General features: G+C 35.7%; 4 protein-coding genes across 4 annotated transcripts; all 4 read right to left on the bottom strand.

Moving 5' to 3' along the window:
* Window positions 1–1,010: 1,010 nt before the first annotated feature.
* RO3G_03629 (uncharacterized protein) lies at window positions 1,011–2,374 on the bottom strand (the record flags this gene model as incomplete). Its single annotated transcript, XM_067658219.1, has 3 exons — window positions 1,011–1,043; window positions 1,129–1,597; window positions 1,728–2,374. The coding sequence occupies 3 exons, from the start codon at window positions 2,372–2,374 to the stop codon at window positions 1,011–1,013; spliced, it is 1,149 nt and encodes a 382-aa protein (XP_067514320.1).
* Window positions 2,375–2,826: 452 nt separating this feature from the next.
* On the bottom strand, window positions 2,827–3,200 carry RO3G_03628 (uncharacterized protein; the record flags this gene model as incomplete). The annotated part of the gene is made up of 2 exons (XM_067658218.1): window positions 2,827–2,860; window positions 2,923–3,200. 2 exons carry the CDS (start codon window positions 3,198–3,200, stop codon window positions 2,827–2,829), a joined length of 312 nt encoding a protein of 103 aa, XP_067514319.1.
* An 8,748-nt stretch (window positions 3,201–11,948) lies between these two features.
* On the bottom strand, window positions 11,949–12,667 carry RO3G_03627 (uncharacterized protein; the record flags this gene model as incomplete). Its single annotated transcript, XM_067658217.1, has 2 exons — window positions 11,949–11,972; window positions 12,071–12,667. The coding sequence occupies 2 exons, from the start codon at window positions 12,665–12,667 to the stop codon at window positions 11,949–11,951; spliced, it is 621 nt and encodes a 206-aa protein (XP_067514318.1).
* A 750-nt stretch (window positions 12,668–13,417) lies between these two features.
* On the bottom strand, window positions 13,418–13,846 carry RO3G_03626 (uncharacterized protein; the record flags this gene model as incomplete). Its single annotated transcript, XM_067658216.1, has 1 exon — window positions 13,418–13,846. One exon carries the CDS (start codon window positions 13,844–13,846, stop codon window positions 13,418–13,420), a length of 429 nt encoding a protein of 142 aa, XP_067514317.1.
* Window positions 13,847–14,920: the final 1,074 nt, after the last annotated feature.

The raw sequence follows: 14,920 nt of genomic DNA, 5'->3' as shown, positions 1-14,920 counted from the left end.
TTTTGAAGGTTGCTCCTCTACTGATTCATTCCTTATTCGTTTTGATTGTCTTACTGGTCCTGTCATGTTTCCAAAGTAAAAATATGAAAATTCTTTTTCTTTTTTTTTTTTTTTTTTTTTTGTTGTGTGCATAATTTAAATATCCGCTTGTCAATACTGAGTTTTTGATACACATAAAGATACATACATGCACTGGTACAAAAAAACCTATAGTTTTATTCTTTATTAAATACATCCAAAAAGTAGATAGATTTTTACACAAGTTCATATACGGTAAAAATTACATAGAATAAAAAAGACAATATACTGTAAACCAACATAGAATGACATGAATAAAAAATTAGATGCCATACTTGACAATTCCCATTTGGCTGACAAAATCCAACATGTTAGAAGAAACAAGGATGCTCCATATAGAATTAAAGGTGGGTGCAGCATGATTAATCTCTTGATTTCTTGATAACTTGCTTCTCCAATAAGCATAGTAAAATAATGAATGATCTTCGCGATCATCTTATTTTGTTTTGTAGGGATGAGGAAAAAGGGGTTTAGAAAAAGATGGAAAATAAGATCAAGAGGCTTCGAATTCATATTCAACTTCTTGATACACTAAAAAAAAAGGCCTTTGAATAATATCCTATTGTTGCATGGACCGCGCTCCGTTTACAATACTCAGCAGCAATTAAAAATGACATGAATTTGTTGCAACCCTACCTCCTAGCTTAAACACAAGACGTGTGGAAATTAAAATGAGTTATTTATGGTAAAGAATAGATTTGGTCTTGATGATCTTTAACAGATTATTTGCATATCTATTTTAATTAATTGTAAATAGGATAAAGGGAATAGTACCACAAATGAAACACATACAGTATTTCCGGAAATAGATTGCACAAATTCAATTTTCAATTGCATACTTGCCGAGATCCAGATTGCACACTTTTAAAAAACTTGTTTGCACCGACGTGCAATCTATTAAAGAGGTTCTTTATTCAAGCATACTTGTAGGTTTATGTGGGAATGACGACAAAAGCCTTAAAGATCTTTCAAGTATATCTTATTGCATGCGTCGGTCACTCTTAAAGTTTCCTCTGATAGCATTCTTTCTCTTTTCATTCTGCTCTTTACAACAGACCAAAATTGTTCGATTGAGTTGAGCTCAGGAGAATATGGTGGAAGATAAACACACCCATAGCCTCGGCAAACAACTAGCCTCTCAATTTGAACAGAGTTATGAATAGGAGCATTATCCATAACAAGATAGCATCCTTTGAGATGTTCATGACGATCAAGCACGTCCAAGGTGCTGACAATAAAATTGAAGTAGTGGCCTGTAACAGTGCCGACTGTCTTCTTCGCCTTTTTCTCGCACGTAACCTTTCTTTTCTTGGAGCTCTCTTCATAAAGCACTCGAACCTTAATGTTGACTATTCCTGCTGAACAGTTTGCTCCTAGGATTGTCGTTGTCTTAGCTCTTGTCTTGGGTTGTCTAGCAACAGCTTTAGTTCCCTTAACGGACCAAGCCATAGTACGGCTCAAATTGATATGAAAGGCCAACTCACCAATGCATACGCCATCAACAAGTCTCAAGGCAGCACTTTCGAAAACTTTCTAGTTTATGAAGCGCCCCCATAGACTCAGTAGGTCATTGTTTTATGGAGCATGGAACAGAATCATCGTTTATGAATTTTTTTTAATTTTTTGTGCTTCTGCTTGGGGAATAATACATATCCAGTGGCTCATTTGCTGGTACAGGACTGTGGCATGTAGGAGTGGATGGGCGACTGATATCCACTACTTCATACTTGTGCTTCTCTTTGTAGACGCCCAGAGCTATCTTTCGGCTTTGATTCAGGACATGTTGACGCCATTGGTATAGGTGCTTGACGGTTGTCCGAAAGTCTTCAAGCTCGACAAGGCTAATGGGTAAACGTACAGAACTGATGTGGTCAGCAACGTTGATATTCTCAAAGCGCTTTAAGCCAGCGATGTAACCATCAACGCCCCAAAAATCCATGTAAATTAAATACATATCATCTGCATTTGTCTTGGCTATCAAGTCATCCAGGACGGCGCCATTGATGCGGATGGATTTTGACTGTTGGCGGGTCAAGAGTTCTGTTGAGGCATTTTGCCTTTTGAATTCAATGCAGCAGTATTCATTGCGAATACCATAGCAGGAATTATGGACAAGGATATCTATTCTGCGGCCGAAGTCAGAGGTGGAGCGATCGTTAGCAGCAGCAGCATGCACAGTAGACTCCGAGACTGCTCCACCAGATTCTGTTGAGATGTCATAGCCTTGAAACAGGACAGCGAGTAGCGACTCAAAACTTGATGAAAAAGAGGCCTCTGACGCATTTGAATTTCCCATCTTTTCAAAGTTATTGACACTAAATTGCAATATACACGGTTATTTATAGTCGACCTTTGGCACATATATATCAAAACTGTTTTACTTACACCATCCAAATAAGCCTCAAAAGCTTGTAGTGTTCAGACTTCTTATCCTTCTCCCGATACTTCTCTCAATCATCATCACGGCATGCCTTTGACCTCTGTCACCTATTAAAATTGGAACGATACAGAGAAGATTAGCATGGCCCCTGCACAAGGATGAGACTTCTCTCCATCAATGTAATCAATAACATCGTTGGTATCGGTGCTAGACAAGCATACGAAATTGTTAATAAGATCCAGACAAATTTGCTGTTTCCACTTAGTCGCTCTATTTAAGGGTGTCTGATTTAAGGGTATTTCCTATTTATGGGTGTATATCTAAAGAACGACATAGGTCCCCAGCATAAATATCACTATACCACTCTTCTATTTAAGGGTGCAACGCAAATATTCTTTACCACTAAATAGAAGATTTTTTATAAGTAACAGTTTTTTGGAGTACTCTAACAATAAGTTTTTTACTGTGTAAAATAAGATCGAAGATCTGTTTGCTCTTTTGACTTATTTAATTCAGCACAAGAGTCAGCCAACCTCATTCGAATTCGACGATGTAATTTACGATCAAGATCGTCCAAAGGAATTTCGTACATGAGAATAGTTTCATAGGCTTCTCTCAACCGATTTTTACACTCTACTATATCGACATACTGCTCATCTTGCTCTGTATTATCATTTTCTTCTGTTTCATCTATGTTGCCTTCTGCCGTTTCTTCATTATTAGTAGTACTTGTGTATAACATACTATCATCTCGCTTTCATCTGCTTCAAGGTTCAACTGGCTAACATCAGTAACTTTGTTGTCAAAGTTCCTGGGGAGATCTGGGAGCATTCCTTTTGTTGTTTCTGGTTTTACTTTAAGCCATGCATTAGCTAGAGAAAACATATCCTGAGATTGATCCATTTTGTAAACATTCGGATGATCCAACTTTTTACTGATATACTGACATAAAGCACGGTCGTGCTGCTAGGCTCGGAAGTGTGCCTTAAAGTTGTCAACAATTCCTATGTCTACAAAATATGAATGAGAAAACTATAAAGTAAAAAGACAGCTTGTATAGCATTTTGTCAACAAATAATAGGTTACCTGTATCAAGAGACTGTAGCTTGCTAGTCGTGTTTGCTAGGAGAAATATCAATTTAATTTTGTTGAGCGGAATTCTTATTTTATGAACGGATGCATTATCCAAAAGAAGAGCAATTTTTCGATTCTGTCTTCCAAAAGCAACATTTAACTTTTTCACGTATGTTGTCATCCAAGCATTAGTAGAGTAATGGTATTCAATTTCATGTTTTTTTCCAATGGCAGTCGTGGATAACACATTAGCTCTTGCTTTAAAGCATTTGGGGCTCTTGTGTTGCCCTTTATAAGTCTCATCCGATTTACAGAGCAATCCAACTGTCAGACGAGTTTTACTTTTTTTAAGGTCACCAAGCGACTCGGAACATATGGTTCTTCTTGGTGGTTGCTGGTAATATAAACCTGTTTCATCAAAGTTCATAATATCTGCAGGATTGCATGGCCCAAGAAGTTCTTCTATCTTCCTCAATTTGTTCTGAATGTTTTCAGAAGTGATGTCTACCGAGGCACTTCCACTATGCATTGACCTGTATTTTACTCCAATTCTCTTAAAAAGTTTGGTGAGCCATCCAGAAGAAAATGAAATCGCATTTTCAAGGATTCTATACTTTACTCAAGCAATAGGTCTTAGATATCGAAGGATTGAGTCTCGATTGACTGGCAGATTGTTATTGTTCATGTCTGCAACAAACTTTACGACTTCATCATCAAGCTAAGGATAGCGTGTTGTTTTTAGACTCTTGCCATTATTGACAACATTATTATTACTATATAACGTTTCAGCATTTTTGAGAGTGTTTGATATAGTCTGTTGGGCAAGTGGTTGATCTAAATTGAATTTCTTCATCGCCCATTCACCTAATTCTGTTTGATTAAGCTGGCCAGTAGCATTTTGATCCAAAAGCTCAATTTTTTGAGAAATAGAAAGGCATACGCGTTTATTATTACATATTTTATAGATATAATCTAAAGAAAGAAAGAAAATAACTTGTTATATCAAATATCTATTCTCATCAAAATTATTTTGAGTCTTGGACTCGTATATTATCCTTCCAGCAACTTCCATCAAGTCTTATACTATTTTCAGGAATGAATGTCGCATTATTACAAATTTTACAATACAATTCATACATAATGACGATAAATTCACACGGCATTCTTTCCTGAAAATAGTGTAAAAGCAAATTTTGATTTGTTAATGTCGTTACACAATTACCAAATCTATACTAGCCGACAGTGGCCTATGTGGAGACATGTTGTATAAACATGTCTATAATGTGGCTACAATACATACTAAGTGACTTCAATTTTTTAATAGCTACGAATTTCTATTTAAAGGTATGTTCTATTTAAGGGTGGCCAAATTTTTTGGAATATCCGCCCTTAAATAGAGCGACTACTTTACCAATCTCCACAGACATTCTTAATTCCAGCTTATCCTATGGTAAAGTGGGTAAAACATTTTGTTTTCAAAAAAGCGTCTTTTTATTTTAAAGCCTTAAAAATATCTTGGCTAAAGACATTGAGATGTAAGCTAGCCTTGGCTTGTAATTAATCGTCTTTTTCTAGTGAGGTTGAAGGGTCACCTTGAATTACTCTTAAATTTCCAAGATGTCATTTAGAAGCCTTTTTTACTGACATGATAACAGGATTGCATGAAAGATGAAATGCTATACATTTTATATCAACCACATATATCCCAAAGATATGCACTTGCACTTTATAGTTTGTTAAGGATACCTACCAAACTAGTTCGAGCCACAAGTTTGCCTTTGGATTAAAACCATCCCTTGTTGATTCTGATCGCTCAATAAATATCGAGTGCTTTATTTTCAAGTTAAATTACTTTAATTTGATTTAAAATGACAGCAGAAATATATGTGATAAAAAGTGTAATGTAACAATAGCACAGTATAAACAGTAAAACTGTTACTTCTATTTATTATGTTATAAAATTACATTCATCTAAAGCCATTTTATACACAGTCAAAAAAAAAGCTTCTTGTGTAACGTCTCAGAAGATGCAGAAATTAAATTTCACACAATCTTTTTTTTCTTTTCTTTTTTTTCAAAGAAAATGTCTATTATAAATGATTTACCAGTAGAAGTTATATCAGAAATACTTAATATGCTTTGGAAGAGAGACATTTATCAATGTCTGTTTGTAAATAAAAGGTTTTATTCAGCTTCAGTGCTTGTATTATGGAAAGCGCTCGAGATATATTCAAAAGAAGAGTTTGACCAGTGTTTCTATGGATTGAATAGTTCTAAACACCATATAGGAAACAATGTTAAAGATATAACTATTGCACACTATTGTATCAGAGGTGAAGAATTTGTGAATATGTTACCTTTGATCTCTAATTTGGAAGCACTTCACATCATTACGTGTACGGGTCTTACGGAAGAAAGTATCATGCAAGTTTCGCAGTACTGTAAACAGCTAAGGACTTTAGCCTTGGGTTATTCAACCATATCATATCAATCAGCCATCTCTCTTTCTCATTGTAGTCATCTGAGTAGTCTTTACTTTAAATGCTGCCCTTCTATGACTTCTGAAGCCCTGCGCGCCTTTATCAACTTACCGATCGAAAGGCTAACAATAAAACATTGTAGATGGCTAACTACGGTCGAAACGGCTCACGACGTACGCTCGTTTGCCTGTCTAAAGCATCTCAATATACAAATTGATAATGATGAACTAGTTGAATTCATTCGTTGTCTTACAGTAGATGACAAGGGCATGCCGTATCTACCCTATTTGCAAACATTTGGCATCGAAGGAACCATGACACAACCTTTTCCTTTCGATATTCCCATCGTCTCCTTTTTAAAATCACACCCACATCTACGTGATCTGCACTTGTTTTCTGTTGGCGTGTCAGATGAAATACTCAAAAATTTGGATTGTTACCTTCCTGACTTGGAAAGTCTTCTGATAGAAGAGGAGTGCACAGAATTCTCAGCTCAAAGTATACGTAGCATTGTCTATTGCTGTCCTAAACTGTCAAAACTAGAAATTTATGATTGTTCATTTTCAAGCTATGAGTTTCCAGAGATTTATCACAAGCTTGAATCCTTTGAATTAATGCTGGATAGTGCAGATATACAACTTATAAGAGCACAGCAAACGACTAAAAAGATTGATGAATAAAGCACATAGCAATGTGTACTTACTGGATATGTTTGGATAAATAGCGCAAACTGATAATTTCCATGAACATTTGTACATCATGTAAAACGCAACCTTTTGTTAACTGTAATTTCGTTTTCTAGTAGCTCCAAAGCAAATTTAAATAAAACACACATATTTTAATTCAATTCTTGTAATCCTTTATCATAACCTTTTCTATCTCTGTTCCAACCACGATACTGAACATCTTTAGGGCATTCAAAAGCATGCTTACCATTATAATCTGTAAATATCACAGGTAACGAAAGCACTGACATTATACATTGAGCTGATATAAATGCACTCTTGAGTTTAGTCTCTATTGGAAAAAGCTATTTTTATTCACATCCATAGACTTTTCAGTTTATATTTTACAGCATCTCGTAAGAACAATTCACTACTGAAGACTTGCACATGTAAAAAAATTATTAAAAATCGTCAACTACAGAGAAAAAGACATGTAAGACAATACCTTAACGAACAGCAGGTTGCTTTCTTATCATCCGACAATTTATGCCATCGTCTATTTGTAATCATATTTATGTCATAAAGTGCCCTATTCAAGCCTGTCTCTTTTGTTTTCTTATAGCGGCATGATACAGCCTCACACATCTAACAAGGTTATTTTACATGCAATCTTTAAAATATTTAAAGAACCAGGTTGTTCCTATGTCAAAATTATCTATCTCTTCCATTTCCATCAGGGCTCTACAGCTTATCTATCTGATGTTTGTTGTATAATGGTAAAAATAATAAAGAAAAAGGTAAAAACAAAGAGCAAGAAACAGTTTGAGTACTTTTTGAGACTGATCTTTATTTCAGTTTAAGTTAAAGTAAAAGCTATTCTAATTAAAGGCAGGTATTTATATCTTATTGAGTGAGTGGCTTGATGTCTTCTATTGTAATCGTTCTTCTAATCTTCAGGTACTTTAGCAAGTGTTATCTATAATTATGATTATGAAAACTTTTCATTTGTTCTTTTGTATGTCTGTCATAGATTATCTTTTATTCTGGGAATTCTTCACTGAATTGAATAACGTTATTTTACGCGTTATTTCAATTATGTGAAAGATTAGCAATATTCCTGACATTGGATTGGATTTGGTTATTTTAGTTAATACGTCTTCTTATCAAAGAACTCTCATGAATGCAATACATATTCTAAAAGAACATGTTTAATTGGAATTGATTGTATGATCTTATTTAAATAAACTTATACTTTATTTTATTTTAATTATGATCTTGTATTAAGATTTATATTTATTAATGTCAACTACAATCAGTTACTGTTCTATAACAGCCAGTATTCTATAAAGACAATTTTTCAATACATCAAGTTGGTACAAGTCAATGAAAGGGAAGTCTGGATACACTCTTAATCGTGAAAAAGATACCAAACTTGTATAAGTTTGATAATATCTATGAAATCAAATAGGTTTCAATCATAGGTGTGTAGCAGCTTGTAGACAGCATCATGTTCTCCTATCATTGAAAAGCATCTAGAGTTATAAAATGCATGTCTAGCTTTTATACATTCTATAAAACATGCTATAATTATCATATCCTTATATAAATGAAATATAAAAGCAATACATCCAAATCACCAATAGACAAAAATAATAAGCTATGCTTTATAGGAAAAAAAGAAAGAAAGAAAGAAAAAGAAAAAAAAGCAAAGAACTTGGAGTAAAGTTGATTTGTACACGTAAAACCTGATAAATGTAAATGCCATTAGTTTTGTACTGTTAACCTCAAGTTGATCATACTGGTATGGCTTATTAATAACACGTATCGAGATTTATTAATTTAAATAAATTATCCTCAGCATAATTCAGTTTTGACTGATGATGAGGATGAGATGCAAAATCACAAACGCTTTATGGTAAAATATTTTTTTTTGCAGGATTTAATCTAGCGATGTTCTAGAAAGATAGAAAATGATAGATTTGGATACTATCTCTTCTGAAGCTTCTTTTAAAGCCAAATTAGAATAATGTGCACAGAAAGGGCGATGATAATAAACACCGATTAAAAAAAATATGAATTGTTTTAGTATTGTTGATAGTTTTTATCCTATTGAAGTCCTTTTTTTTTATTATCCACATGGACGGGGAAAGGAAAAGCGAGATGGCCGAAGTGATAAAATAATACTTATATGAAGAATAATATTAGGAAACATACCACATCGTCCATCTTACTGTACTGTGATATTAACCATAGGCGAAGCTTAACGTGGGTTCTTGATGTTTGGATACTTTCTTTTATTATATAGCTGCTGGAGGCAGCTTTGTTTTCACCTTTATGAGTAAACAAAAAATGCTTGGTAAGATCACCTTGATTATTCAGGAAAATATCCTTGCTGAACAGCTTGCTCTTAGTTGGTCAATTTGTACACGATTCAGTTTTAATGAATCATAGCCGCTGCTTTCATGGACTCTGGGAAGACCATCTTCAATAAGCACACTTTGAAACATTTCTAGGTTTGACAGTTTGGGACAAAGACAGGCAATATCATGTATAATCTGCACCGAGATTCGTTCAGAATGATCGATTCGAAGCACAGTCAGATCAGGAAGCAAACCAGCGAAATAGATGAGTATGCTATCTGAAATGCCACCTAGGAATAAAGACAACTCATGTATATGCGAATGAGTCTTTAGAAATGAATCGATACCAATGTTAATAGAATAGTATCTTCCATGAGGACTTGCGACATAAAAGGACTGTAACTGTGGAAGGCAGGGCATACCTTCAGCATCTGTTGTCATGCAGCGCAGCAATTCACACGCGAAATTCATACTGACACCTAGAGTAAGATGCGTCAGATGGGTCCATGTGCGCATGATACTGACCATCTTACTCCCGTCGGTCCAGTCTTGACCATTTAATGTTAAGTTTTCTATTGGCAGATGGATAAAAGAGCGTAAATTTTCAGAGTTCACCTTGAGCTGCATGCCGATTAGTCTCTCAAATGAATGTGGTAGCATAAGCTTGGTTTCTGGTCGCTGTGATATTTCAGAATATCCCAGTCTGAGAGTTTTAAACCACTTGCAATAACGAAAGATTTGCACCGTGGTTTTACCAGTAAGTAATCCTCCTACGCCTATCGCAAGCTCCTCTAAGTTAGGTACCAAATGTACAATATTCAGAAACCACGCATCCTTGATCTCACAGTGAATAGTTATACATTTAATTTTGCTTCCTATTTTAACTCTTGAGAGCTTCAATTCATCCATGAACTGCAAAAGTGCTTCTCTTGAATGTATTTCGGGCGCCTTCCATAATTCTGTTACCGAAACTGAATAAAACTTTTTGTTCACAAACAAACACTGGTAAATAGCTTGTTTCTCAAGCATACCAAAAACCATCGATATGACTTCTTTTGGCAAATCAATCAATACAGTCATTTTTTTGTAAAATTAAAAAAAAAAAAAAAATGGCGAAAGAAGTTGCTTGAGATGGAATTTTATCCTTTTGTTTTGGCAATGTCGCACGAACCCCTTTTTTCAACTTATCAATATGTTTATTTAATGCAATGCAGTTTGATATGACTTGAGCAAAAAGAAAGGATGGCTGTCAAACACAGTCACTTCTTTTCACTCTACAAATGATGCTTTGTGGGAAGCAAGAAAAAATAAATTAGAGAAAAGATGACTTAAGGTTTTACAAATTTATAAAAAGAAGTCAAATTACATTGCTGCACTAGCCTGCATAATCCAGTATATAACCAAATATTTGGAGCGCATGGCTAACAATCGTTCACATGAGTAAAAAAAGTATTAGAATATAATATATTCGAAATTTTTGCCTTGTAATGAAACGATAAATAATTCGATTTATCAAACTACTGGTTTAATAGATAATATACATAGAATTAAGATGATATATGGCAAAAAAGCAAAGTGTAGATGTGATGCACAAGTCCTTGAGTTTCAAATCTTAAATACAATACATAGAGTCATTTTATTCTTTCAAAAATAGATGAAATAGGTTGAGCCGTGTAAATTTGCATTGGAATGACCCTGGTTTGTTAATTCCACGTGTGATAAATGACAGCAATTCAATCACTACTTTCACAAAATATTGATCTATAGTGACTTACCGCAGTTAGCACCATGCTATAAAGTATGCTTATCAAAAACTTGCAATTGAACATTGTTGTAAAACAGTAACTGATTGTAGTTGACATTAATAAATATAAATCTTAATACAAGATCATAATTAAAATAAAATAAAGTATAAGTTTATTTAAATAAGATCATACAATCAATTCCAATTAAACATGTTCTTTTAGAATATGTATTGCATTCATGAGAGTTCTTTGATAAGAAGACGTATTAACTAAAATAACCAAATCCAATCCAATGTCAGGAATATTGCTAATCTTTCACATAATTGAAATAACGCGTAAAATAACGTTATTCAATTCAGTGAAGAATTCCCAGAATAAAAGATAATCTATGACAGACATACAAAAGAACAAATGAAAAGTTTTCATAATCATAATTATAGATAACACTTGCTAAAGTACCTGAATATTAGAAGAACGATCACAATAGAAGACATCAAGCCACTCACTCAATAAGATATAAATACCTGCCTTTAATTAGAATAGCTTTTACTTTAACTTAAACTGAAATAAAGATCAGTCTCAAAAAGTACTCAAACTGTTTCTTGCTCTTTGTTTTTACCTTTTCTTTTACTACTTAAACCATTATACAACATGTAATCATTGAGTCAAAAGGGATGTTATGAAAAATAAAACGCCAATGTGCCTTCCAAATACCAAGAAAAGCACAACCGATTATATTATCATTTTGAATGAGTCGTAATTTTTGACGAGGAAAGATCAAATTATACAGAGCGTTAGCTATATCTAACAGTAGCACGTCATGGACACCAAAAAATTGTTTCCAAAGTAGCCGCCAAATGATCAATTTGCTCGGACAACGAAAGAGGAAGTGGTCTGAGTTTTCAGGTGTAGAAGGGTCTCCACACAAACGACAATGTGAGTCACAGGTGTTGGGCACTAAGGCTTGCACTCGTTCAGCATTGGGAAATTTCCTATGAAGTAGTCGGTACCATGGAGTTCTGATAGCCAACGGAATATCCATGTTCCAAAACCGTTTCCAAAAAGAGGAGGATCTTGTGTGGCCTAAAGTGCCAGCAAGGAACTGTTTAATTTTCTCGAGATGCGCTTGTCTAAAGGCCTTTGGTGTAATTACCGACTTGTTTGGATCAATTAGCGGGTATACCAAAGCACTGCAAAAAGCATCAAAAGTACGATATCCAGTATTTACAGAATCAGAATCCGAAGAACGTGGAAAACATAACCGCGCAAAAAAAGGTAGTAATGTTACTTCACCAGACTGTATCCACCGTAAAAGTTTCAAGATACGATATTTTCCAATGATCAGTGAAGAATGTCCTTGGCTGGATGACAATGGAATAAGACATTGAAGCACAGGATCGAAGAAAAAGGCATCTTTAACAAGAACTGTGTCAAAGGAGTGTTGAACTGAAGGCTTGATCTGAGCAGACCACGACACTGTAGCCGACAATGGAAGTGAAAGACAAAAGTCAGATGTCAATTGAGGAGGTTGGTCCAAAGGAACATTCAATTTCTTGGAGACCGTAGCTCTGTCAAAAAGACTATCGAAGGCACGATAAAGGATGGAGCAGAGTCCAGGCCGATATTCATGCAACAGACCACGCCGTAGAGCTGGGAAGATGAAAGGCAATCGTCGATCTAAGAGCGGTAAAGTAGACATACTTTCCATGTGAGCACCAATCCATCGTACAGTCAGTGGAGTAGGATTGCTTTCATGAAGAAATGGAGTCAGCCACCGAAACTGTAAGGCCAACTGTTGGATAGCCGGATTCAAAACACCTAAACCACCTTGTTTGAGAGGAAGTTGAAGAACATCAAAAGAAATAGGTGGAAAGACTTTAAACATAAGAAATTCACGGCAGATGGATCCAATAGTACCAAGCAGACGTTGCGGAAACCATGAAACACGCAGTACATGCCATAGGGTAGACAAAATCAAAACGTTGGGCACAGTCGCACGCCCTCGAACCGAAAGTAGGCGTTGTTTGTGAATATCACAAGCATGCTTAATTTTAGTAATCAAGCGATCTTGAAATACTTTTTTCTGTGAAGAAGAAGCAGCCAACGGATAGCCGAGATATATAAGCGGCTCTGAATCATTGGGGTCATGCCATTTTGTAATCCCATGTTCTTGAGAGCCGGTAATCAGTGTGGATGCGGTCGATCAGAAACAGAAAAAGCCACAGTTTTGTCATAGTTCATTTTCGCGTTAGACGCTTGATTATAACACTGTATCAGTTGTTGTACCTCGGCTAAATCTTCTGCATTTTTAAGATAAATTAAAAGATCATCAGCATATGCCAACACTTTAAGAGACTGCAAGGAGGAAGGGCCAAAAACAGGAGAGGCAGAAGAATGCGGCGATAGGCTTGGAGGAGAAAATCCTTGTACAGTAAGGGACAAAATCAGTCCGTTTTTTGGTTTTTTCGCAATGCCACGCCGGGAATTATACTTAGAGCTCCGCTTTGCTGACAAAAAATTTACCTCTTTTTTCAACAAATCTGACAATACCTGTCGGGATTGGTATTTTTTAGTTTCCGACATGTTATAAGAAGATATATTGAAAATGACGGATTTTTATTTCTTTGAATTTTAATTAGTACTTGGTATCACGACCCTTACGCTGGATTACGTCCCGAACTCGACGGGGCATGGAGTGAATAAGGTTTCTACAGTACTCTGGAGTTGCTAGGTCATACCAAAGCTTCGAAACCCGGTCAAAAAATGCTTGATCAGCCTCAATCACGGAAGGGGGTGGTCTTGTCATCTGTTCCCTCTTTTTAAGCATGGCCCATGCATTTTCAATTGAGTTAAGGTCAGGAGAGTATGCTGGCCAACTCAGGAGATTAACCTTGTTCTTTTGGAACCATTTTGAAGGAGCTGAAGCACAATGGATGCTTGCATTATCTTGTTGAAAGATCATGTCACTACTTTGCAGGCCATAGTACTTCAATGTTTCCTTGTATTCCTCCTCAAGTACTGATGTATATAGCTCACCATTTACATTACTTTGTAGCCAGGACATGTAGCCCTCTCCATATATAGTTATGCAACTCCAAAGCATAATCCCGCCTCCTCCATAAGCATGTTTCCTCTTGTAGTGATGGTCTCGATAAGGTGCATTATCCTCTTTCCAAGCGTATTCTAGACCATTAGACCCTCTTTTTTGGGTCTTTGTCTCATCAGAAAAGACAACGCGTTCCCAATCAGTCTCGGACCAGTCTTTATGAGCCTTTGCCCGATCATATCGCGCCTTTTGCCTGTCATTACTAAGTGGAAGTGCCGTCTTTTTTTTAGCCGATTTTATACCTTTGCGTTTGAAAGTACGAGTAATTGTTTTTGGATTGACTGATCGATCTGGTTTTTTAATGCCAAAGGAGGCATCAGCTGCGCTTTTAGATAAGCCTAGTCTTATATCTCTAGCTGCTTTGGTTTCCTCCCTAGGTGTTAGTAAACGATGTCTACCTGCGCTATTTTTCGACTGCATCTTGGTTTTCCTTGAAATTCTTCGAATCATGGACTTTCCACAGCCTACTTTCTTTTGAATTACATTCCATGAAATGGAGTGGTTCAACATGTTTTCAATTTGGGCATGTTTGTCGGCATTCTTTGCTGTCATGGCGTGTTTGGCTAATCTGAGATGAGGTAAATGGGGAAAAAGAAAAAATGTAAAACAATAAAATGAGCTAAAATATGAGAACGCGTAAGCGTTCACTGACGTCATAAGACATACCAAACTAAATTTCAAGTCAATCCAGTGACTGTTTCTGGAGATACGGGACCTAATGCAAAATCGGGCATTAGCAGCAATCACGGAAAATCACTTTTTCCGCCATAACTACAGAAGAAATGCAGCTAGAAGCAATTAAATTACACCAATATTTTTGTCTAGTTTACATGCGTATTTAGTGTCAGCAAAGCGGAGCTCTAAAATTAATTCTCGGAGAGACATTGCGAAAAAGCCAAAAAACGGACTGATTTTGTCCCTTACTGTAGATTATCTTTTATTCTGGGAATTCCTCACTGATTTGAATAACGTTATTTTACGCGATATTTCAATTACGTGAAAGATTAGCAATATTCCTGACATTGGATTGGA

This window comes from Rhizopus delemar, genomic scaffold, assembly GCF_000149305.1.
Source record: "Rhizopus delemar RA 99-880 supercont3.2 genomic scaffold, whole genome shotgun sequence".
In the NCBI taxonomy this organism is placed as follows: domain Eukaryota; kingdom Fungi; phylum Mucoromycota; class Mucoromycetes; order Mucorales; family Rhizopodaceae; genus Rhizopus; species Rhizopus delemar.
This window is presented reverse-complemented; position numbering and strand designations above follow the sequence as displayed.